We start from the raw sequence: 26889 nt of genomic DNA on the forward strand, positions 1-26889 counted from the left end.
TCAAGAGATAAGGAAACAAGACTGGAAATAATCAGGTATGAGGGAATGGCATGAATGTGTGGTGTGAGTGGACAACTGGTCTGGGAATGTGACCTTCCCAGTCATAATTGATCTGAAATAGTTGATCAGGGACCTTGATCTGAGAATGGTTCCAGGCAGTTTTCAGGAGGCACCTAAGGGCAGATTAAGGTTCAGGGCCTGTGGGGAGGGGAGAAGCCAACTAAAGTTGGTCCAGTCAAGTAAGCAGGTATTTTGTCATCAGGAGACAACAGTTCAGCTAATCATTTATGAGACAAAGAATGAGAATTTGGATGGTATGCTGAGGACTGTCATAGGTAAGTAAGGGGGTCATCTGAAGTCTAAGTCACATAAGAAAGGGTGGTTCTTTGCAGTAAACCATTTCTTGAAACACAAAAGAGCAAGAACATTTCTTGGCCATCTGCTGTCTAGGAGCACAGTTCTTAAGTAAAGTTCAACATTCAGTCTTTTTTCCCTAAGATTTGACTGAATGCTTTACTTAGTTGTTTAAATGCTAATATAACATTGTCATCTTCATCATCACATAATTCACTCAGTGAAATCCTGTAAAAGATTAAGGTTTAAATTATTATCATTGCTTATTTGTACTAAATGATGTTTAGCTGGTTATGTGATCTTTAATGCGAAATTGTTTACTATACCTGATGGACAGAACAGTAAGTGCAAAATCTTTGATTAAATGATAAGCATCTCCCATATTTAACCTGTAAGAAAAAAGACAAAGTAACATTTAAAAGATTAAATTGGTTTTTGTGTGTTATCCATTTACATTAAGGAAGTAAATTACCACCTAATTGCTGACTCTTCCACAAACAAAACAAAAACAGATCTGGAAAGACTGCAGGGAAGTGTTGGTGTCCTCTGCACCTGCCTTTTACTATGCTCATTTTAGTCCTAAATTGACTAAAATAGTAGAGGCTAATCATTTATCGAAAAAATGTATGACTTGCAGTTCTTTTATATAGTAGTACATTATTACTGTACTACCATATTTAAGTAATTCACATTTGTTAAAAACAGTGCCAAATATAAGTAATGTCACTGAAAATGCAGATAGGCAGCTCCAAGGGCAAATCCTTCCACAGAAACATCAAAAATATGTATATAAGCCAAAACTGTCAGAATCAACTTTGTCCAAGCTCTGGAAAACAGTGAAAGGTTTGACTCGAATAGTGAAAAGGGTTAGAAAAGGTAGAGAAGTTTTGTGACATCTTATTTGCCCTTTCCCCACTCTTCTTCCAGCTTGGGGACAGCATCCTGTTGATACTTATATGGTGCCAGGAGGAGGAAGGGAGGAGCCTTAGGAGGAGGTTGCCCTGGGCAACGGGAAACAAGCTAGTTGGAGGTGACAGATCCCCCTACCCTTGGGCAGAGACCCAGCAGGGGGAGGTGCAGGTCTGCCTGTCTAGGACAAGACTGGCTTAGAAGTTGGATGCTTCCAGAGCTCATGGAATTATGGGCCAAAAGATTTAAACAGGAGGAGAGCAGAGACTCTCTTTCTTTCTCTTCCTCGGGGAACTGCCTGGATGATTGTGGTGCTACAGCCTTATTTCCAAAGGATGGTAATTTTAAATGGGAGAAGGAACTCCGGTCACAGCCTAGAATTCATCTGGCCTGGCAGAGGGAGGTGGGATTATTCATCTTTGGGTGTTCTAGAGGGGATGGATTCTGAGGCAGAAGCCTGCCTTCTTCCAAAATTGTGTAACTTTTATATCTTATGTTGTTCTAGTTTGTAAACAAATCTTACATAAATAAGATAATTAAAAACTAACAGGTGGAATGATAGGGGAATTCAAGAGTTAAAGATTTTAGCCTTAGTTGATAGGCTTAAGTGATTAATGCATGTGGGAAAGCTGTTAATCCAAAATTGTGTAGCTTTTGAATAAAGACTCCTTTCCTTTTTCACCAAACCTCTGCCTCCAGAATTTTTGCCTAGAGGGTGGCAGTGGACCGTGGGACCCCACTTGCTCTTCAGTAACCCTGTGTTCCCAATGTGGCCCTGGTCCCTGGTTCTAGAGGAAGCAGATCTGACCTTTTTAACAAGGAGTGTGTTTATCTGTCTGTTATAGCATCTCTGGGAACTTTGTAAAGGACGGAGTGAGGAGCTTGTCTTTGTTTTGCCTAGCTCAGAACTCACTCAGGAACAAAACTGAAAAGGCCAAGGAATCACTGCAGCTGGCTGCCTAGGGCAAAAGATTACAATCGAGTCAACACAATTAAGTAATGAAAGCCTGTGAGGATAATCTTGGAAAGAGCAACCAGTATATTGGGGAATTTATTGTAGAAGGCCGTGCTCATGCCTAGGGCAGAACACATGCTTAGAAAAGACCTGAGAAGCCCCTCTGGCTAATCTCCAAGATTAATGCAAGCAGGAAGCCAATGGTAAGGCAGAATTGTAAATTGACTAAGTGTTGATAGAAGTATCCCAACACAGAGTCAACATGCAAAAAATGTGAGTTTTCCTTCATTTTTTCTCTCCTCCACATTTATACTCTCTCCCCCACCTCCCCCTCCTTCTTGTCCTTCTCCTCTTCCTCACCCTCCTCTCCTCTCTCTCTCTCTCTCCCTCTCACACACACATACATACCCTTTTTTTCTCTTTCCTTCCCCATACTCTTTCTTTCTCATCTTGTGTTCAAAAAATCTGTCAAAACACTAGCTGAATACAAACTAAAAGAAAAAGAAGGGCTTCAGAGATCACACATAACGAAGAATATAGATTTTAAAAAATAATTTATAAAAGTCACTCAGTAAACCAGCAGTTATGGTGGACTACTAGAAACAAAAACAACAAACAATGAGAAGGGAGAAAATTCCAGAATTACATTATAATATTCAAAATGTATAGTTCTCCAACAAATTTTTAAGTATGAAAGAAAAAGGAAAGTGTGCCCACTGGCATAAAATATCATAAATTATCCCTGAGAAAGAAAAAAAAGGTATAAGACATAAAAAACAAACGTCAAAATGGCAAAAATAAGGCCTTCCTCATCAATAATTACTTTAAGTGTAAATAAATTATGCAATGAAAGGTTAAAGATTGGTTAAATGGATAAAATATAAGCATCATCCAAAGGTATACTGTCTATAAGAAACTTACTTTGTATCCAAAACAAAAAAATATGAAAAATGATATTTCATGTAAATAATAAATAAAAGAGAGCTGGGGTGGCTTATGCTAATATCAGGCAAAATAGACTTTAAGTCAAAAAATGTTACATGAGACCAGAAATACATTATATATTGATAAAAGGGTTAATTCATCTAGAAGAAAAACAATTATAAACATACAGATCCCAAACAACAGAGCTCCTAAATATATGCAACAAACATTGACAGGATTAAAGGGAGAAACCGACTGGCTTAAAACAACAGTTGAATACTTTAATACCTCACTTGCAATAATGGATAAAACATCTAGCAATAAGAAAATAAATGACTTAAACAACACAATAAGCCAACCAGATCTAACAGACATAGTTAGATAACTACACTCAACAACATACATTCTTCCTACATGCATATCAAGCATTTGCCAGAAGAGCCCATATGCCAGGCTACAAAACAAGTTTCAATATATTTTAAAATGCTGAAGTCAGACAAAGTATCTTTTCATACCTCAATAAAATGATGCTACATCTTAAAAAGAAAAAAAATTAGAATATTGACAAATATATGAAAATTAAACAGCACACAATGGATCAAAGAAGAAATCACAGGAAAATTAGAAAACACTTAGAAACAAATGACAGTGAAAGCACACATCCAAAACTTACAGGATACAAAGAAAACAGTCCTCAGAAGGAAATCCATACCAGTTAATACCTACATTGAAAAATACGAAAGATCTCAAGTCAACAACCTAATTTTACACCTTAAGGAAACAGAAAAAAAGAGAGTAATCTAAAACCTAAGTTAGCAGAGGAAAGGAAATAAAAAAGATCAGTGTGGTGATAAATGACGTAGAGAATAGAAAAATAATAATGAGGATTGACTAAACAAAGATGGGATCTCAGAAAAGATCAACAAAATTGACAAACCTTTAGCTAGCCTGACAAAGGAAAATAGAAAGAAGATGCAAATAAATAAAAGCAGGGATGAAAATGGGGACATTACAACCTATGCTACCGAAAAAAAATGAATTATATGAGAGTACTATAAACACCTGACTCTATACCAAAAATTGGATAACCTATGTTGAATTGAAACATTTCTATAAATACACAAATTATCAAAACTTAAAGTAAATAGAAAAATCTAATAAAACTTACAACAAGTAAAGAGATTAAATTAGTTATCAACTGCGCCCCCTCCCAAAAAAAGTCCAAACCAGTTGGTTTTACTGATAAATTCTACTATTTAAAAATAATTAATGCCAACTTTCTTAACTCATTTTATGAGGCCTATATTACCCTTATACCAAAACTAAACTATGACATTACAAGAAAACTACAGACCAATGTCCTTTATGAACACCGATACAAAGATTCTCAACAAAATACCAGCAAACTGAACGTAGCAGCATATTTAAGAAATTATACACTATGACTTTGAGAAATTCATCCCAGGAATGCAAAAAACTCAACATAAGGAAATCAATTAATGTAATACACTATATTAATAAAATAAAGGAAAAATGCTACATGAGCACCTCAATTAATGCAGAATAAGCACTGGAAAGAAGTCCTTTCATGATAAAAACACCCAGCAAAACTAGAAATACAAAGAAACTTACTCAACATTATAAAGGACATTTCTGGAAAATATCAAAACTAATATCATAATGATAAAAGACTGGAATCTTTTACCAAAGATCAGAAACAAAGCAAGGATATCTGCTTTTACTCTTGCCATTCAGCATTTTACTGGAAATACTAGCCAGAGCAATTAGGTAAGAAGAAGAAAGAAAAAAAATCCAAATTGGAAAAGAAGTAAAACTCTCGGTTTACAAATGACATGATCCCATACATAACAAATCCTGAAGAATACACAAAATAACTATTAGACCTAATAAACAAATTTTGTAAAGTTGTAGAATACAAGATCAATATTAAAAAATCAGTTGTGTTTCTATATACAAGCAAGTTACATTCTGAAAAGGATATTAAAGGAAAGATCCAATTATAATAGAATTCAAAAAATAAAATACCTAGAAATAAATTTAACCAAAGAGGTTAAAGATTTATACACTGAAATCAACAACATTGCTGAGAGAAATTAAAGACCTAAAAAATGGAAAGACATCTTATGTTTATTGACTGAAAGACTTATTATTGTTAATACGACAATATTATCCAAAATATTCTATAGATTCATTGAAACTCCTATCAAAATTTCCAATCTTTATTGTAGAAGTGGAAAAGACAATCCTTGAATCCATGTGGAATTGCAAAGGGCTTTGAATGGCCAAAATAATATTGAATGCAAAAAAACAAAGTTTTAAGACTCACACTTCCCTATTTCAAAAGCTTTAGTAATCAAGACAGTGCAGTACTCGCATATAGCACTGTAAACTACTGGAATGGAATTGAGAGTTCAGAAATAAAGTCATATATCTATGGCCAACTAATTTTTGACCAGGTGTGAAGACCATTCAGTATAGAAAGAATTCAAAAACTGGTGCTGGGATAACTGTATACTCACATGCAAATGCATAAAATTGGGCCTTTTCATATACTGTATAACAAAATGTATTCACGAATGAATTAGCAACCTAAATAGAAGAGCCAAAACTATAACAGTATTAGAAGAAAACATAGGGATAGATCTTCATGACCTTGGATTTTGTGAATGGATTCTTAGATATGACACCAAAAGCATTAGCAACAGAAGAAAAACTAGATTAGACTTTTGCATATTAAAGGTCATTATCAAGGAAATGAAAAGATAACTTACAGAAAAGGAGAAAATATTTCTAAGTCATGTATCTGATAAGGGTCTATTATCCAAAATATATAAACAACTTCTACAACTCAAGAACAAAAAGAAAGAGAACACAATTTAAAACTGAACAAAAAATTTGAATAAACATTTCTCCAAAAATATATATACATCTTTTCATGACATGAAAAGATACTCAGCATCATCAGCGTACATTGAAATGCAAATCAAAACCACAATGAGATATATATCACTTCACAATCACTACAATGGCTATAATTTTTTAAAAATAAAAATAGCAAATGTGGTGAGATTATGGAGGAAATAGAAACCTTGTACATTACTGATGGTAAAGTAAAATGGTTCAACTGCTGTGGAAAATATTTCAATGGCTTCTCAAAAAGTTAAATATAGTGTTATTATATGACACAACAATTCTACTCCTAGAAATACGCCCATGAGTATTAAAAACAAGTACTCAGACAAATACATGCATATGCATGTTCATAGCAGCACCGCTCACAATAACCAAAAGTTGAGACAACCTAAATGTTTATCACCTGGAAAAACAAATTTGTATAGATACATACAACAGAGTATTATTCAGCTATAAATAGGTGTGAAATACTGATAAAACTACAACTTTGAAATGTTACAATGAAAGAAGTCAGCATAAAAGGTTGCATATGATTTCATTTTTTTAAATATTCAGATGAGGTAAGTCCACAGAGGCAGAGAACGGATTGGTAGTTTCCAGAGGATGGGGCAAGGAAGGAAAGAGAGTTACTGTTTAATGGATACAGATTTTACCCTTGGAATAATAAAAATGTTTAGCAGATAGACATTGCACAATATTATGAATGCACCAAATGTTGCAAAATTGTTCACTTTCATATGGTTAATTTTATGTTATATGGACTTCCCCTCAATAATAAGAATAAATAGCCTTTAAAAATAGTTCCAAGTAAAATGCATCTTTATGGCTCTTCTTAAATTACTGCATCTTAAAATTATCCTCATAAGTTATAATGCCATAGCACAATAAACATTAATTACACAAGCACATATATATCTATAAAGAATGTTTAAATAGAAAAATTTATACCAATTATCCGAAGTGAGTGCTGAAAGGGAACGGTTTTTGTAGAAGTTCAATACATAACCATTCAATGGACACTTCCTTCCATTCTTATCATATTTATTCAAGCAAAAGAAAGGAATTTTTGTAACATCCACATTAATTGTTCGTAACATAGCCTGAGGAATGCAGAGATTTTAGATGGTTATAATTTTCTTTTGAGATATGCCTCGATCTATTATAAACTTTGATTACTGTGGTTAATTACATCTAGCTAACTAAAACAATACCCCAATATACTTTAATGAAATGTCATCAAATATTAAGTGTATTAAGGTTACCCAAACTTCACCATAAATGACCAAATAAAATCAGTAAAAACATCAATATTCAAGATACTGAAACTATTTTTGAACTCACAAAAATGATATAGCTTATTTATTCAGAGTTCAGAGACCTAGACCTAGTCACTTTTACAACCACAGAAAAAATGCTACAAATATTTTTTTAATCATTTTTCCTGATAAGGTATTTGTGAACTTACGAACTTATATTGGTATCAGCTACACATAATAGTAATAGTGCTTGCTCTTTTTTCCCCCACGTGCATCTAATTTTTCTTTCAGGATATAAGTATGTGATTTTGGTCAATGATACAATCACAGTCATTGGAATTTATTTCCATCAACATGCTATGGATAAGCTGTCAGAGGTCCAGGTAGGACTGGTAGTCTCACTGCTCCCAATCTCGTGGGGCGGTAAACAAAGTGACTTTTGCATCAGTTTTAACAATCATAGCGCTTGATATACAGTTATTGAGTTTCTACGCTGTACTGAACACATTTTTAGGTGCAAGGATCACAAAGGTGGAGCAAATAAAAACTGTCCTCACATGGTTTATAGCAGGGCTTCTTTAAAAATTTTTTATGCTATTTTTTAAATCTTTGACTGTTTTTTTAATTACAGTTTGCTTTGTATTGCAGTATTATTTTGAACCAGTTTCAGGTGCACAGCACAGTGATTAGGTAATCATACGCTTTACAAAGTGTTTCCCCTGCTATTTCTGGTATACACTTGGCACTATACATAGCTATTACAACATTATTTACTATATTTCATATGCCATACTTTATACATACCCCTCACTATTCTGTAACTACCAATATATACTTCCCAACCCCTTCACCTTTTTCACCCAGCCCCCCACCCTCTCTCCCTACTGGCAATCATCAGTCTGTTCTCTGTTATCTATGAGTCTGTTTCACGTTAATGAAACATTTGTAGCAGGTAATACTGACGTTGCTGGTCTCTGATTCCCACCTGAGTAGCAAGGGCTTATGCTATAGTGATTCACCCAAGTAAGACAAGGTAATTCATACATGATGATTAACTGAGAGACAACATTCTTTTCATTATCTAACTCAATTTTTCTATTTTTAAAACTACTTATGGAAAGAGAGAGAGAGAGAACTTTTTTCCACTTCAGTGAAAAATACTATTATTCTGGAATGAGAATACAATAGCTTTGTTTTACTGGATACTTAGCTAGTATAATCACAAAATTATTTATCTTAAGTGATAAATAGAATACAAGAAAGTTTCACAGTAAAATTTACATACATCATCCTAGCTGGTGTGGCTCAGTGGCTTGAGAGCCGGCCTGCGAGCCAAAGGGTCACTGGTTCGATTCCCAGTCAGGGTACATGCCTGGGTTGCAGGCCACCTCCCCAGTTGGAGTTGAGTGAGAGGAAACCACACATTGATGTTTCTCTCCTTTCTCCCTCCCTTCCCATCTCTCTAAAAATAAATAAAGTCTTTAAAATTTTTTACATACATCATTTAATACATTAATATGAAATAAATCCTGATCAGTTATGTTGGACAGGCAAGCAAACGGGGAGACAGCAATTCTGCTCTCGGTTCCAGGCATCAAATGAGAGACCAGTTCAGAGTCTTCACATTCTTTACCTGAAAAGTCTAATAAGAAGTCAATTAGAAAATCAAATAGGAAAATTGAAGACTGTTCTCCTATTAAACACAAATGATTTTTTAAAAATCATATTTGTCTATACCATCACTACTAGGCAAATTATTAAAGTTTCTTTTAACAAAAATATTTAAGACAAAAATGTAAGGAGTGCATTGCCAGATGACCACTGAGAAGACTTTCTTCACAAACTAAAATCATTCTGGCATCTGCAAGTGGTTGTATTATTTGTAGTTATCAATTGGTCCAATTGTGTAACTCCATGTCTATCCACTCAGAAAGTTATCACACAGACACTACTGGCAAAGTAGAAAACATGCTTCTTGGGACATGAGTAGATCTGAGAACCCCAGGTCAAAAACCAGCACCACCCACCTGTCCTTCAGAATGAATTTCATTATCATTTAATTCTTCTCAAGACAATATGGAGCTACAAAAACTGCAAAATTTCTCATAATAAAGTTAAAATTGACACCATGCTCACTTTCTTACACTAACTCTACTATACACATCCCAACAGAAGGGAAAACACTCCTACTTCACTCATCAGGAGGCAAAAGTAATAGAGGAACATTTCTAGGTCTTATGGAGATCAATCATGTCACCTCTGACCTGAGGAATGAGTTAGGGAAAAGGAGCTATTGTCATGTCCACCTCAAATGGTTCCCTACCTGTCGACCTATTTATCTACCTACCTACCTACCTACCTATCACCTTCCCGCCTACCTTCCTTTCTTTATTCCTTCTTTCTCTGACTTCCTTCTATGACAACAACACTCTTGCTTCAGTGTCTCTTTGTTTCTCTTTGACTCACTGCCTCTCTTCTGTAGCTCTCTCTACCTCTTCATCATGTTTGTTCTTTTGTACCTTTCTCTGTATTGTTGTCTCTGTATTTTCTGTCTCACTCTCTTAGTCCCTCTTTGTTAATCTCTCTCTTTCTATAAGTCTGCCTCTCTCCTGTCTTTCTGTCCATGTGTTTGTCTCTTTCTATATCTCTGTTTCTCTCTTGGTCTATCTCTCTCAATCTCTGTCTCTGTCTCTCTCTTTCTGTTCTTCTGTGTGTCACTCTATGCATCTATTCCTCTGTGTATCTCTGCCCATCCAATGCACACTTCTCTGTGTCTGCCTGTCAGTCTTTCTGTCTGTCCTTGCATTTCTATCTGTCTTCCAATCTCTGTTTAAGATCCATCTGATGACTAAGAAATACATTCCACTATTTTCCCTAGTATGTGTGGTAATTTAGAGGAGAGAATTACAAGAGAGGGGTATTGCTGTTTCATCTAGGGGACAGGAAAGTGCAGCTTCACGGAGGGCAATGCTTTGTGAAACACATTTGACTGAAAATGGAAACCACGCTTTCTAATTCAGCTTTATCTATATTAACCCCTATACTTGTTCAGTTGATCCCAAGTTTAGGAGTCAAATACAAGGGTTTAATGTCTGACCCTTAAGCCATGAATTAATGACTTTGATTTATTAATAAGTAACCCTGCATTTTTAACAATTACTATTATCTGAAGTTATTTGTTTTTTTTTAATAATTTATTTATTTAATTAATTAATTTATTTTTTTAGAGAGAGGGGAAAGGAGAAAGGGAGGGAGAGAAACATCACTGTGTGGTTGCCTCTCACTCGCACCCCTAACTGGGGACCTGATGTGCAACCTAGTAATGTGCCCTGACAGGGTGAAGTTATTTGTTTTAATTAGAGCTTGTGGGTGCATATTTTACTGTACCAAATGCTATTGAATATTATACACTACTTGGAAATTATATAATTGCATATTATATAACTTTCATCTCAATTTTTAAAAACACTTTGAAAATGTATGCCTATATTTGTAACTATTATGTTTTTCACATGTCATTTCTTAGAAATCATTTTAGTTTCCTAATGATGATGTAGCAACTTGCCACCCACGTTTATTATTTTATAGTTTTGGAAATCTAAGTCTGAAATGAGTTTCACTAAGCTAAAGCCAAGGTATAGTCAAAGCTTGTTTGTTCTCTGGAGGCTCTAGTGGAGAATCTATTCCCTTGCTTTTTCCAGCTTCTAGAGGCTGCCACACAGTCCTTGGTTTGTAGCCCCTTCCATCTTCAAAGCCAGTGATGGTCGATAAAATCTTTCTCATATCACATGCTCCTAAGTCTGATTCCTCTGCTTCTTTCTTTTATTGAAAAGGGCTCTTATGATTACAATGGGTCCACACATATAATCCAGTATAATCTCTCCATCTCAAGGTCAGCTGATTAGAAAATTTAATTCAATCTGCAATCTTAGTTTCCCTTTTACTACATAATATAACATATTCTCAGGTTCCCAGGATTAGGACCCAGATATCTTTGGAAGAGGTTATTATTCTGCCTACTACAGTAATCATCTCAGAAAAAAAATAATAATAATTGTATTCACACCGTCAAGTCCCAAATGTAGGGAACTGCCTGGGAGCACTTACATTTTTTTCCATGAAGTTGCCTCATTACTGGCTAATTTCTCATTCCATGGTTGAATAAATTGACTATTTTTTCTTTATCCTTTATAAGCCTTCTACATTACAATATAATACTCTACCCAGAAATATGAATAAACAAAATCAGTCCTTACTGCTCCCATATTTTTCTCCTTGCTTCGTCTGTATTCTAGAAGACAGAATTCTCCCCCTTCTCATTTTCCTCTTATTTCTCAATCTTTCTTTCTTTACATTTTAGAGCACTGAGTATATTCTCTACTTCTAATACCTTTACTTTATCCGGCATACATTACAGAATTTTTCTTCTATTTTTATTTTCTTTTTAATTTATTCTGTCTTTCCTCAAAGACTTGGGCAATGCCTTAACTTTAATGTCCCCCAGAGTAGTCGAGGAAGTGCAACATACTAATAGATATACCAATATTCATTTTTCTTATGTTTTCAGTTATTCAGATTTGAAAGTTCAACTAGTTCAGAGCATCAATATCGACTAAATATAGCACCAATAGGAAAGAGGATAGTTTAGAATAAATCTAGACCATTTAATGGTCTGTTATCTTATAATGACACTATAAAACATATAAATATTTTAAATATTCAATATCAAATCAAGTCTAGGTTGGCTTAGCTAATTCCAAATAATGTTTTCAGAATATAATTTCCACAGCATAGGTCTGAACAATTGTGTTAGTTTCCAGTGTATTCTTTTTGCCATAGTTCTGTCCTTATTTTGTAAAGTTTAGTTTTATCTCAAAACATTTCCATTTTCTTTTATTGATTTCTCATTCTATTTACGTACATTCACAACCTTACCAATTTCTGAGAGAGGCAGTTGGTATTCTTTTCTCATGTCAGCCAACTTAGAAATTGTTAGGAGGAAGGAAACAAAATGTTTGTGAATTATGTTGTTGTGCTCTTCTACAACTTCAGCAAATTCCTTGGGAAGTTCATCTAGAATTACCTAGGAACAACAAATTTGTAACAATTTTTTTTTAAGCAGAGGGTTACTAAAGTCTGTGATACAGAGGGTCATAAAATACTTTAAAGTCTAGATATAAAAATATTTTTAAGTACGAATTCCATTATTTATAAAAATATAAATACAAAAACTAAAATCACCTGTGATCCTACCTCTCAAGAATACAGGTAATAACGATTTGGGTGTCTAGTATTTCCTTCCAGTCTTTTATATACAAATGTTGTAGTATTCAGTTTCTTTTCTGTCTGATGTTTATGCTCAATATTATACCTGAAGGATTTTCCCATGTCATAGAATATTATTTAAAAATATAAATTTTAGTGGCTATATATTGCCACATAAAGGTTTGCTAAAATTCCTCTAACCATTCTCTTTTTGTTGGATATATAGGTGGCATCTAATTTTCACTTCTAAATAATTATGATACATTACGGTTTGAAGTGTGTCCTTCAAAAAATCACATGTTGAAATCCTAAGGGTTAGAATGTAAGCTTATTAGAAAATAGGGTCATTGCAGATGGAATTAGTTGAGATGAGGTCATACTAGAATAGGATGGGCCCCTAATCCAACATAATTGGTATCCTTATGAAAATGGAAAATTTGGATAGAGAGACATGTACACAGGAGAACGCCTTGTAAACATGAAGACAGAGATTGGGGTGATGTATCTATAAGTCAAGGAAAACCAAAGAACTGCCAGAAGCTAGGAGAGGCATGGAACAAATTTTTCCTTCAGTCTTCAGAAGTAAGCAATCCTATCTACATTTTGGCCTCCAAAACTGAGGCAGTGAATTTCTGTTGTTTAAGGTAGTTTGTGGTACTTTGTTATAACTGCCTATGGAAACTAATAAAATAATTACATAATTTTACATAATTTTAATTTCTATTTTGATTATATCATTATTATAGATTCCAAGAAGTAGCAATACTGCATTAAAGAATATTTTAAATGACATATCTATTTACAGTCCTGTCAACATAACTGTCAATTGAAATATATGCCATATTAATAAGTGAACTATAGTATCTTGTTATTGAATAATATCCTTTTCTTTACCAGTGGTAAGGTTATTTTACATTTTATTTTTTCATAACTTTAGTATATGAAAAATATTTATATTTTATTACATCTTTTTTGTATTTGAAGGCTTACTGAACTGTCATTAATTCTAATCATTTTTGTGTTCATCCTTTTGGCTTTTTCATTTCTTCTGTAAATAAAAATAATTGTTAAAAAAAGAGCTAACACTTACTGAATGCTTCTTAAGTGCTAAGCACTGTTCTAAGCATTTTGCATATATTAATTAATTTAATCCTCATATTGATCCTTTAAAGTAGGTACTATTATGATTTCCAACTTACATTTAAGCAAAATGCCCAGAAAAAGAAATTTGCTTAAGGCCGTCTATGTGCTAAGTAGCAGAGTTGGGAGGAAGTCAAGGACTCTCTCTGGCTTTAAATTACTCTACAGTACTTCATGTTTACTATGCTTACCTTTCCCATAATTATACTGTATTTTTATTTTTTGTCATTTGGCAATGAGTAGAATTCCCAGAACAATCATGGCTGTTAAATTCAGCCTTCTTGTTTCAAATTAAATATTACTGTGGCCATTATTTCACCATTAAATGTAATGATTGAGATTATCTTCAATGTAATAAAAAATCCTATGTCACCTAGCTGCTGTGGCTCAGTGGATTGAGCGTCGGCCTGCGAGCCAAGTGTCACTGGTTCGATTCCCAGTCAGGGCACATTACTAGGTTGCACGTCAGGTACCCAGTTGGGGGCGCGAGTGAGAGGCAACCACACAGAGATGTTTCTCTCCCTCTCTTTCTCCTACCCCCTCTCTCTAAAAATAAATAAACAAATTAATTAATTAATTTAAAAAAAACCTATGTCATTCACTTGCTAAAAATCTCTAACAAATAAAGCTTTCCCTTTTTTTTTCAATCCTCATCTGAGGACATGTTTGTCTATCTTAAGAGAGAGGGGAAGGGAGGGAGAGAAACATCAATACAAGAGGGAAGCATTTATCAGTTGTCTCTTCATATGCACCCCAACTGGGAATCGAACCTACAACTTTTCAGTTTATGGTTTGACACTTCAGCCAACTGAGCAACACCAGCCAGGGCAAGTTTTCCATTTTCAAACAAGACCTCAATTTTTTCCTCATCGGAGAACTCACTGTATATACCAAGAACAGATTGAGGCATGATGAAAAGGTAACTGTAGTAAATGACAGCAAAACTTTGTTATTGGGAAAATACGATTGCATTGCACATTATAATGGAAATTTAAAAAATAAAATTACAAGGTCATAGTATATATTTTTTCTTACCACTGAATGAGAAATTTTCTTTTTAAAGTTGTTCACACAGGGAGGAAGATACCGTCTTCCAAAAAGATTTGCTAACACCACCACTAAGGTTTCCATCACATCTTCAGAAAAGCTCTTTTGGCCTGTTTGAAATAAAGGGTTTAATTTTCCAATACTTTAGAAAACAAAATTCATCATTTTAGAAATATACTTTTAAAAAAAAGAAATATACGGAATCAGTTCTTAATACCTAAACTTAACATTTTAAGGTAAGACACATTTGAAAAAAACACTTTTTAGATGTTTGGTGAATTTTTAAATAAATTACAATATCACTTTATAATAATGCAGACTAACTGACATTCTACGGACACAGACCCTGGTATCCTTGGATCCACTCTTAGCTGTAAGAACCAAAACCAAAACCAAAACCAAAACCAAAACCAAAACCAAAACCAAAACCAAAAAACAAAATTGCCGTTTGGTCTTTAGTTCTGGAATTGCCTTGGATTCCATCATGAGCTTCAAACCTTCCCATTAGTGTTTTGTTTCATTCAGTTTTTCCACCTGTTTTCAAAACCTACCAAGGAATGAAGGCCTAATGCAGCTTCAAAATTCTTTATCTGCCATTTGAGGCCCAATGTTAGCCTGCACTCACTCTGTCTTTAGCACACATTACAATCCAAAATCAGTCTCACAACTACTCCTATTGACAAGCGTTATTTTAGGTACTAACTTTCATGGAAAAATCTATGCCTGATTCCTGATTTTTAATCAGCCACAGTATTTAACAGAGCGCCATGCCCACACTAATGCAGACTCATGGGAGAACCTGGAAACAAGCCACACTAACACTACCAGAGAAATGCAGAGCATTAAGAGCGAAGCTTGCAGACACCAAGAAAATAAACAAAAACACCTCAACTTGATGTGTTTATACTGATAGTGTATTGGCAAATTCTTTTCAGTTTCTTTTATTCTTTTAATGTTGTGATGCTCACAATATGTATAAAGTAAAATTTAGTGATGATTACTTTCTATGATCTTTTCATGAAAAATATAGATTAATAATGTATCAAAGTCTTTATGGTTAGTTCTAAGGTAAAATTATATAATAGTTACATTATTTTTAAAGTTATTTTTAAAAGTTGGTAATTTCCTAAAATTAAATGAACAATGGGATAATCATATACTTGAGTTCATTTGAATTTGGATCCTATCACTTTATTTCTTTCTATAGAAAATTAAATTTCATTATGCTAAAGTTATGGAAAAGAGAAAAATAATTTATGATTTTTAAAAAAGGAAGTCATCACTTCAGAGGACAATGTTGTGATGCGAATATATTTCTACAGTATATATTTGACTTTGAACTGTTACCTTTATGTTTTACTATGATACAGCTAATGATTAGGACCTAAATGTGAGGCTATCACAAAGAGGCCTGTTTTTCATTTCAATGACCAGATACAAAAAAGACAAATTAGTGATTTTACATATATTATTGCAATTTATTTCTACTGATATATGTATATATTAAAGTGCCTTGTGATTCTAGAAGAATATTTATTATTCTAAAGAGTTATTTATTTATTTTTAAAGTACATTAAGTGACCATTAGAATATTTACAGTCACTTATAAATATACCATGCATTATTAATATTTTGAGAAACATATATAATAATATAAAATAAAGTAAATGTTCAAAATACATTAAGAGAGAACACAATTAGAAAATCATACCATCAGAGTGAATGTATTCGGGGAATTTTGTGGATATATATGTAAATACACTTGCGGTCTGTGTGTGTGTTTGTGCACACAATTTAATGAGCAAAGGTGGGTAAAGGAATATCTGCCTACCTTTTATGTTGGTTGGAATGCACAACTTATGAAATAAACCTTTCTTCAGAAAGCTCACTAAAACAAAGTTTGCAGGTTCATGGTAGTGCAAATGGGACACAAGTCCAGAATATCCAATGGGAATGCATTCTTGATTCAAGTATTCCTATAAAATTAATGTTAACTTCAGTCTCCAGGCCTCAGAAATATCGAACAAATGAGTTGTTATTATTAAACGGCAGTTTAGTACAGTGGAATTAAACATGTGTACCAGCACCCTAATTTAGTGGAAATAGGTTTAAATCTTACCTCTCTGACCAAAAATTGCAAAGAATATATGAAATAAAACTTTAACATGCACTTGATCTTTGGTTGCTTGAAGGACATCAATGAATGTTGGAGAACTGATAATGCCTATACATACATATATCAAAATACCAAGTTAGATATCAAGCAAATTGTATAGTGTGTCTTCCAAATGTAATATCCAAAGGACAACTAAACATTTCTGTTATAGAAGAGAGTGCTGTATATACTTATGTACTACATACAACATATGACATATTTTTATATTAGGCATTGAATATTGATTTATTATATTATTATAATTATTATATTTACTATAATTAGGCATTCCATAGTGTTTTATATTACATGTGTGTGTAATTGAAAATAGTAAGAAAAACTTCAGGGGAAGATAAATAATTACACCTTTATGCATGAAAGGTGAAAAGTAAAATAAAAATAAAGAAGTGTAAAACCAATAATTATGAATGTTGCAGAACGTTTTGTTTTTCAACCATTAGTCATTTCTTTGAAATTTGTTTTTAAATGTTTTAGACCAGATATAATTACATAAAAAATGTTTCTCTTCTAATATATATAGAGTCCAGGGGTTATTATAACAAGACAATCATGAGATTAATTTTCCATATGTTTGAAAGTATGAAAATTAAAAGCAAGTTTCTGTATTGAATAAGGGTACTACAGTATAAAGTAGAATCAAATATAGTGAGTTTATTTATAGCACATCATTATTTTATTCTCTTCAACTTATGTAGTTTATTATAAAACTGAGCTTAAATGTTTATATTTAGGTAGGCAATTTAAATAATATGAAAGTGTACCTTTGCTTTGGCATCCTCTTTGTCATCTGCTTTGGCAACTAAAAGCATGAGTCTGAGAACCAAGGAAATGCTTAAAGGAAACTGGCCCTTCAGTTTGGGCACATTCGACTTTAAGAGCCTTTCTATCTTAGGTAATGGAATATTATAGAAGAACACATTTCCTGTAAGATCTTCTCCACGTCTTCCTGCACGACCAGACATCTAAAGAGATGATCACATAACACTTTTCAGTCATTTCAAATCTTGCCTCTGTAAATGGTTGATGTCTGACTTACCTATACCATGAGAAACAAATTTTCAAAAACCTTGAAAGAGTTCTATGTTGCTTGGTATATTAATTTTAGCAAAGGTTAAAATATTATTTTATTTTAAAAAATATATCATCAAAGTGTTTGCTATTTTAGTAATGCCTATGTTTTAAGATCATGACTTTTAAAGTAGGGATGCCTTCGTTGGGTGTCTCACTTGGTTGGAGTGTTGTCTTATACACAAAGAGGTGGGAGGTTCAATTCCCAGTCAGGGCACATACAAGAATCAAACCATAAAACCCTGGCCTGGTATCTCAGTTGTCTGGAACATTGTCTGAATATGCCTAGGTTGTGGGTTCGCTCCCTGGTTGGGACACATATGGGAGGCAACCTACCAATATTTTTCTCTCACATTGATTTCTCTCTCTCCCTCCCCGCTCTAATTCCCTCTTTCTCTCCCCCGCTCTAAAATCAATAAACATGTCCTCAAGTATAGATTAGAAAGAGGAAAAAATAAAGGCAAGTTCTGTCTTATTTACCAATGGCTCTCCAGAAACTAGTCTGAACTGAGAACACTGTAGATGCTCAAATTAAATTGTAGGTGCTTGGCAACTTTGTGTTCTCAGAAGATGTGGTTACCTCTCCTTTATATTATTTTTGTTTAAGTTCAATAATATTTACCAAAGCAGGAACATTCTCAAGTAAACTAATCCATTTAGCTAAGCAATATGTGCTCAAAATGCCTTTAAGTGTGATCATATTTATACAATGTCATATATCTAGAACCCATTGTAAAATATTATTCATCCTCAAATATTTCAGAATAAACATGGTTTATTTTGGCTCACTGAAAAGATGTTCCCAATCCCTTTATATGCAAATGTAACACAGGCAGATTGTATAAATACCTGTCGAAAGTGCAAGGCATCCAAAAAAACAGAATCTTCCGTAAAAACAACAGATTTACATGGCATATTGATTCCCAACGCAAGAGTGGAGGTAGCTGTTACCACCTAAGGGTGAAAGGTAAAATAAATACATAAGTTTAACATAGAATACATAAATGTATGCATAGTCTTTAAACCTTGATTAGATTAAACCCATCTCCTAAAATAATTTTTCTTGAGTAAACTCCAATGGGAAGCCAATGTCATCAAAATTACAAACTCTACATTTTCTTTCAAATAATAACTATCATAGAGATTTGCATTTACTTTAATGTTTTCCTTAATATTACAATTATCTAGCATTTTTAGATTGCAAAATAAAGTGAAATCATAGCCATTCGGTAAGCTTGGAATTATTTTGCATAGATAAAAGCACCAAGTTTTAATAAGAGTATTATTTCACATGAAAACATTTCTAAGAAAACAGCAGGGTATAAACACAGGGAGAGAGGGCAGGAACAAGGTCACAACAAGCCTTAAAAAAAGCACTCTAAGGAGTTTAGATTTTAAGAGAAAGGAGAGTAGCATGAGATAATTAATAGTTATAAAATTGCTTTGGTTAGTCTGTGAACTAATTTTAGGAGGTGAAGAATGGAAGCTAATGATCTGATAGGGGTGTTTAGAAATTTTGCAGATGATCTGATGGTGTATTGAGTAGAAAATGGTATTCTCAGTTGAGATAAAATATATGAAATAAAGCATATTTCCTGAGATTTCACTCTCCTACCTTAATTTTAAAATACTATTCTGACTAACCTTTTTTAGTAAAAACTGAATCTAACAGCAAGAATGTCTAATCTCTTTTTTTAATCCCAACCCCACTTGAGATTGCTCATACCCCTTCCTACTTCTCTTTTAGGCTTTCTCTCTTCAAAATAGACACAATTATGGTTCTATATTTTTCTCTAAGTACTAGTTTGGCTCTATAGTATCTATGAACTCTATATTTTCTTAATTCCATTATGATTTTTATTTATATATTTTTACATTGTGATTATGTAAAAATGTTAAATTAGTATACCTTTCTAATGGTGGGACCATGTGTACCTCTATTAATGATTTTATCTTAAAATATATTTTGTTTAATATAATCATAGTGATATCAAGTTTCTTTTGGTTATTAGTTATATTTCTTTTCCTTTCAATTCTTTTCTTCTTCTTATGTTTTAAATGTGTCCCATATAATCAACGCCTAGTAGAATATTTTTTTAATCAACTTTAAAAATATTCCCCTAAATTAGAATCATTATGTTCATATGCATCAGTTTATTTAACATAATTGATATAATTGTTGTATTTTATGATCTGGCTGTCATTTTATACTGTTAGTCAAAGTGTTTAAAATTTTTTTGTCTGCTTTCTTGGTTAGTTTTTCATTTATTCAGATGTTTTAATGCCATTTATTTTCCTTCTGTAGTTTGGATGTTGAACACTCAAATTCTGTTCTTTCAGTGGGTATTGACAAACTTACATAACCTGTACTTACTTTTAAAAGGTCCAAGATTAATCAATAATTTTATTCTCTCTTTAGACATTACCTCAAATAACCTCCATTTCTGAAACACACACTGGTGTAACCTATTTTCTCTTTTCTTTATTCCAAAGCATTATTTTTTCTTCAGATAATAAACTGTATTTGCATTTTTTGTAGGATTATCATACGTATTTTTAAACAACTCTTATTTTCCTGAAATTTCTTCCATTCTGCTTAATTTAGAAGTTTCTTTTAAGCGATGAGGCAATATGGTGAAAGCTCTGCTTTTATTTGTCTAAAATTCTCCACTTTGCCCTCATCCTGGAAAAATAATTTTGCTGTGTATAAAATCTAACTTGGAAGTTATTTTCTTTAAACTTTTGAAGATAAAATTTCACTTATTTCTGATTTCCATTTTGCTTTAGACAAGTCAGATGTCACTCAACTACAGTAATCTATTTCCTCAGAGTGCTTCCAATATGCTTTATCCTTAATGCCATTTTCTTATACAATACATTATACATTAAAATGTATAAAGTAAAACTAGCAGAACTACAAAGAGAAATGAAAAATTTACATTAAGAATGAGAGATTTTAACACTTTCTACACTTATAATTCTGATAGAATGTTTTTAAAAAGTACCCATAATACAGATTTTAATTAAGAAGCCTCATAGAACACTGAAAACAGTACCCTCAGGACACATACTTTAAGGCATGTATAGAATATATTGATAAATAAACATTGTGTTTAGAACCCTTTTAGACTTAATAGAAATTTGCAAAGATAATACAGAGTCCCTATACTTTGCATCAGGTTTTCTCTATTATTAATATCTTAAATTTGTCCTGTACATTTGTTACAATTAATGATAAAATACTGATGCAGTATTATTAACTAAATACCCCTGGCTGGTTTGGCTCGGTGGATTGAGCGTCGGCCTGCGAGCTAAGTGTCGCTGGTTCGATCTTCCAGTCAGGGCACATCAGAGAAGGAAAACTCTGACTCCAAAAAACCTCCGCTGCCTTGCGGCATACCTCTTCAGGGGAAAGGCTAAGGGAGTAAACCCCGACAGAAAATCCGGAGCCGGAGTCCCTAAGGCGGTTTGACGTTGTAGTCAACACCGGCAACTCCTGCGGCGCACCTGAAGCCAAGATGTATTGACTCTGTCTTTCCCTTGGACCCTTCAGCTGCAAAGAGAGGGGGGGTCTGCTGCATGGGCAACAGCAGACCCTCCATATCACCCTGCCCAGGCTCTGTAGCTTCAGCTTCACTGGAGAGGACACTCCAGCGTCATCGCAAGATGTCGATTCAACACGGGAGGAGACAGATACCGTGTCACTCCCGAGTCGGACTGCACAGCCATTCTCGGCGGTGCAGATAGACTCTTAAGAAGCTACACCATCGTCTCTCGAGACGGACGGCTGCCGACGATTATTAACTAAAGCTCATATTTTTTCCAGATTTTCTTAGTTTTATCTAATCTCCTTTTTCTGGATCCACCCACAGTACCATATGGCATTTGATAGGCATGCCTCCTTTGATTTTTTGGTTGTAACACTTTCTCAGGCTTGTCTAAAAGAAATCAGGGCTCTTTGAAGACATGACTTATACTAAGACCAGGCAAAAAATATACAACATGAGAGAGCATCTTACTTTGCCAGAAATTAAGGAAGTGCCCAAAAACAAACAACTCACAATGATGGAAGCACACCAAAGGGTTATAGAAAGCAAGTGAAAGAGCTCCCAATTGCCAAAACTGGAACAATTTGAACAAGAAAATAAGTAGCATTTAATTATATCCAAGGCATAAAATAAATATCCATGTGTCCATACTGATGTAAATAAATGTTGGGTACACAAAAGAATAATGGAGAAGAGACACAGCTCTTGTACAATTCTAAATAATTTATGTAGATACTCCAACTGTAAGAAGGAGAGTATAACTGAACTACCTACTCCTTAAGTATGGGCTGTGTGTAGTGACTTCCTTTCAAGGAGGATAATATGGAAAGTGACAGTAAAAGTAACTTTATAGTGAAAAGTCTAACAAATATGATCTCAGCCACATGCTCAAGATAAACATCAATAGTGATTTCATGTCTGTAGTCTATAACCCTGATATAATATGATGGGAATTGCATGTTATCTCTGTGGTCTTCCTTCAAGACACATAAACCCCGTGTGATCATGAGGAAAACATCAGTGAAATCCCAACTGAGTAATATTCTATAAAATATCTGAACAATTATCCTCATAACCATCAAGATCTTTAAAAACAAGGCAAATCTAAGAAACTGTCATAGGCAAGAGAGACTAAAAAGGTCTGACAAATAAATAAAATATTGTAACCTGGATGGGATCTTGGAACAGAATAAGGACATTAGAGGAATAACTGAAGAAGTCTGAATAAAAAATAATCTTTAGTCAATAAAAATTTACCAATATTAGTTAGATAATTGTAACAAATGCACTACACTAATGTAAGATGTTAATATGGGAAATTGAGTGCATGCCATACAAGATACTCTCTGCTCTGTATTCACAACTCCAATTTTTAAACCATAATACTCAAAATTTGTCAAGGTGAAGGAAACAAATGAATAAGTCAGGAAAGAAATTTAGCAATGTATCCTGGACCGTGAAAATTACTTTTGCTCTTTGAAACAGTCACTTTGCAGAATCAGCTAATCCCATCAACAATCATAAATAATTAGATATATATATATTATAAAAAAACTTCAACATTAGCAGAATGTTTAAGTGAATTGTATATGTATATTATGGTACACTCGTAAACTGTTTATTATATAATGCTAATTCATAATAGACTTAATTATATACTATTAGGCAAAGCAGAAAGGATTCCTAATTGCATATACATTATATATTAACAATATAAAATATATTTGAAAGAACAGAATATAATACACTGAAATGTTAGCAGAACAGAACACCCCTCCAAGTGGAGGGATTATGTCAGAGTACATTTCTTTCTCCTACTCAAGGCAAAGGAATGAGGGCATTGGTTTTAGGAAATTTATCCTCCAAGTTCACCAACCTTGACATGCTTCAGTCTGAAAAGCATCTCTACAACTTGTCTTTGTTTATATTCCATTGAACCGTGATGATATCCAATGCCCCGCTTTAACAGACTCTGCAGTTTGTACTGTTTTCTTGTTCCTCTCAGTCTGCGTAAGATCTTTATTAAAGTCTGAAATACCCCAAACAAAGACTCTGCATTATCACATTAAAACATTTCTCCTTCAACTTAACAATGATGTTATGTGTTAAAAAGCTGTTTAGAAATCAATGCAGAGTTGGACACACTTCTAAAAATAGTTGTGGTCAGAACCCAAAGCCTTATTTAAACTATAAGATGCCCAATATATGATATTTTAGTAGAATGGTTTCATAGTCCCTGACATTCAAAGTTTGATATCTGATACAAGCAAATGTAACCCAACCTTACAGATGATTATGCTTTCTTCATTTATTTATCCATCATAACATGCACACCATTTTCTTTCCCATACCCACTGAGTGGTTGAGACCTACCCTTGGTCCCAAAGTGCTTAATCACTGGTTATTGCTCCAAAGGACTGAACTAAGTGCTCCAAGGAAATACCAGAGGGAAAAAATGAGAAGGGGGAGGGACCAGAGTACCCTGAGGCCAAGACCAAAACACACCCCGCCTACATTCTCAGCTTAGTCTAATTTGCTACCACCCCAATTCTGTTTTATTTTTGCTGTTAATTCAAATCTAACTTACTGGGTTTCTTTTTCATTAGCACCTCCAGTCCTGTCTGATCAGTGTTGGTTGTTCTCTCTCCCTCGTTCTTTCTTTGTGTCTTGCTGCCTATCTTTTCTGTGTGTTATCTTTGTGTCTGTTACTGTGCCTTTCTCCTCTCCCTCCTTCCCTCCCTCCCTCTCTCTTCCCTCCCAGTTTCTCTCTTGTTCTCCTTTCTCTCTCTTTCTGAAACTTCCTGGGTCTATTTCTGTGCACTTTTTCTCTGTCAATCACTGTTATTGTTCCTCTCTTCTCTTTTTCTTTTTCATCCCTTTCTCTCATTCTGCCTTTTTCTCCCTCTCTCCCATTACTTAAGGAAAGAGAAAAAAACATAAACAAGTAATAACCACATTTCTCTGACGACTACATGAACGATTAGGTAAACCAACAAACATTTTATGAGCACCCATTGTGTAGGGTGTCCATACATGTTCTAGAGTTAATTTTCTGAGTGAGGTGTGGCCTAAGGGAGAAGTATAAGACATCATAACTCCACAGTTTCCAGTTTGAAGAACTAGGTACAAGATAGGTAAAAACATGGACAAGAATTTTTAGAAGAAAGACAAATATGACTTTGAGGTTCTTTTAGCTAGTCGTTGCGTAAGCCGATAGCTCAGAAAAAATATTTTACATTTAATTTTAATATAGAAATAGAACTAACTTCAATTAATAAATGCAATTTCATAGATATTGAAGTTATACTTTGGCACAAATCTTTGAGCTGCTTTTAATAACTGTATAAACTACTCATACAAATGATCTTAATGTTTATGGCCTTCAGCTTTAGTCTCCAATCTATTGTTTCAAGATTAACTTAGATTATGTGGTATGTTTTGTAGATTCCTTATCACAATATAGACACTATGTTGACTTTTACATGCTAAACTGTGTTTCTCCAAAAATCCTTATGTCAAAGTCTTAACCCTCACCATCCATATGTGACTGTATTTTGATAGAGGTTCTTTATAAAGTAATTCAGTTAAAATCAGGTCATTAGGGTGGTCCCTCATCCAATATGACTAGTGTCCTTCCAGGAAGAGGACATTGAACACAGACACATAAAAGGGAAGAATATATGAAGATACAAAAAGAAGATGGCCATCTGCAAGCCAAGGAGAAAGATCTGGGACAGATCCTTTCTTCATAATCCTCAGAAGGACCAACCCTGCCAACACCGATCTCAGACTTCTACTCTCCGGAACTGGGAGAAAATAAATATCTGTTGTTTAAGCGACTCACTCAGTGACACTTTGTTACAGCAGTCCTAGCAAGTCAATATGCATACCTGAACACCCTGAATGCATCCTTGTTTCTTTTCCCTTACCCGGTTATCCACAACTGTATGGTCTGCATAAGTACAGTCTGGAGGAACTTGATAATACTTCTTAAGGCTTTTCTTCATTTCCCTTATTTCAGCTGCCAATAAAATGATTCTTTGGATTCTAGCACCTGAATATGAATTAAAAAATCTGAATATAAAAAAGTTAGAAAATTAGTAAATATATTGTATAGCTTGTTCTTTCATTTTATTTTTTAAGTTTGAAATTATATGCATAAATGCTGGGGAAAAGATTTCCAGAAAATTTAAATCTGAAACACAAGATGCCTATTAGAGAATATTCATCAGGCCTTATTTACTTCAATTGTTTCTTTATCTGTTTCCCATTTAAGTATATTTAAATATATTAATTAAAATGCATTTACACAAAGCAGAAAAGCCTTCTGCACCTCTCCTATCTCTCATGCTACCCAAATGTTATTTATTTTCTATATCCAGTGGAATAATATGTACAACAATTTTTTTAATTTATTGATTTTAGAGCATGAGGAAGGGAGAGGAAGATAGGAACATCAATTTGTATCCAGTAGAACAATACTTTTGACATTAAATTTGATAGAAAAATTTAATTTTCCTAATAACTGCATACAAATGCTAATTCTTTACAGTTGAAGAAGTAGAGAAAAATTTTATCTGCAAGACCCTCTACTTTCTAACATATACTGTAGTTCATTTTCTGGATATGCTAAGATTAGCCTTGAGATACATTGGGTACTTCTTACTGAGCCACTTCTGGGGCGGAACGGCACACGGAGGAAGGGTGCGTGGCCTGCTGGGCCATTAGCATCGTCTGTATCAGTCATCCTCTCTGCAATGTCACTCTTTAAGATCCAAACCTATTCTATATGACCATCCCCATCTCGGATATATACCTGAAGCAGTCAGAAAAATTAGGTAAGGGCAAATGCTAGAAAAGAATCCTGCGTGAGAGTGAGAATTGTGTAAATGCTATCAAATAAAACTATGTAACAAAATTCATGTATGATGTTTTCCAGGTTAATTTATACATTAGGCCAAAACAAAAATAGAAGCACTTCTTTACATATTTGTATATGTTGTGTTAAGACAATAAGGGCATAAAAATAGAAAAACCATATTTCCTGTGTTATATTAAAAGACAAATGTGTTAGTGAACTTATTCTGACTAATTAGCTGTTTGATATTTAATGGGTACCTTTTAAAAATGAATGTAAACAATTATACAATTTATTTTTAGCAAATCTGCAAACTTGTAATTTCTAAAAAACAAATGTATAACTTGCACATCTAAGAAAAAGGAAATAAGCTAGTACAACGAAGAAAATTATTGCTAATTATTATATAATTATTATTGTAAAATACTCAAAAAGTCCTCTTTTGGATGTCTTCC

General features: G+C 33.7%; 1 protein-coding gene across 2 annotated transcripts in view; it reads right to left on the bottom strand.

Moving 5' to 3' along the window:
* Positions 1–464: 464 nt before the first annotated feature.
* The window catches only part of LOC149999407 (putative ATP-dependent RNA helicase DDX60), a 71008-nt gene continuing 44583 nt past the window's right edge, over positions 465–26889 (bottom strand). For both annotated transcript variants that reach the window (XM_090288832.1, XM_090288830.1), the window contains exons 26-37: positions 25506–25650; positions 23453–23605; positions 18878–18982; positions 17722–17922; positions 16904–17008; positions 16616–16760; positions 14773–14894; positions 12268–12415; positions 8832–8974; positions 7025–7176; positions 681–743; positions 465–582 (exon numbers count right to left, since the gene is read on the bottom strand). In XM_090288832.1, the coding sequence (XP_090144958.1) occupies positions 480–582; positions 681–743; positions 7025–7176; positions 8832–8974; positions 12268–12415; positions 14773–14894; positions 16616–16760; positions 16904–17008; positions 17722–17922; positions 18878–18982; positions 23453–23605; positions 25506–25650 (1585 nt within the window). In that variant the 3' untranslated portion in view covers positions 465–479. The remainder of the gene's footprint in view (positions 583–680; positions 744–7024; positions 7177–8831; positions 8975–12267; positions 12416–14772; positions 14895–16615; positions 16761–16903; positions 17009–17721; positions 17923–18877; positions 18983–23452; positions 23606–25505; positions 25651–26889) is intronic.

The sequence above is a fragment of the Furipterus horrens genome, unplaced genomic scaffold, assembly GCF_987537825.1.
Source record: "Furipterus horrens unplaced genomic scaffold, mFurHor1.1.pri manual_scaffold_10, whole genome shotgun sequence".
NCBI lineage: Eukaryota > Metazoa > Chordata > Mammalia > Chiroptera > Furipteridae > Furipterus > Furipterus horrens.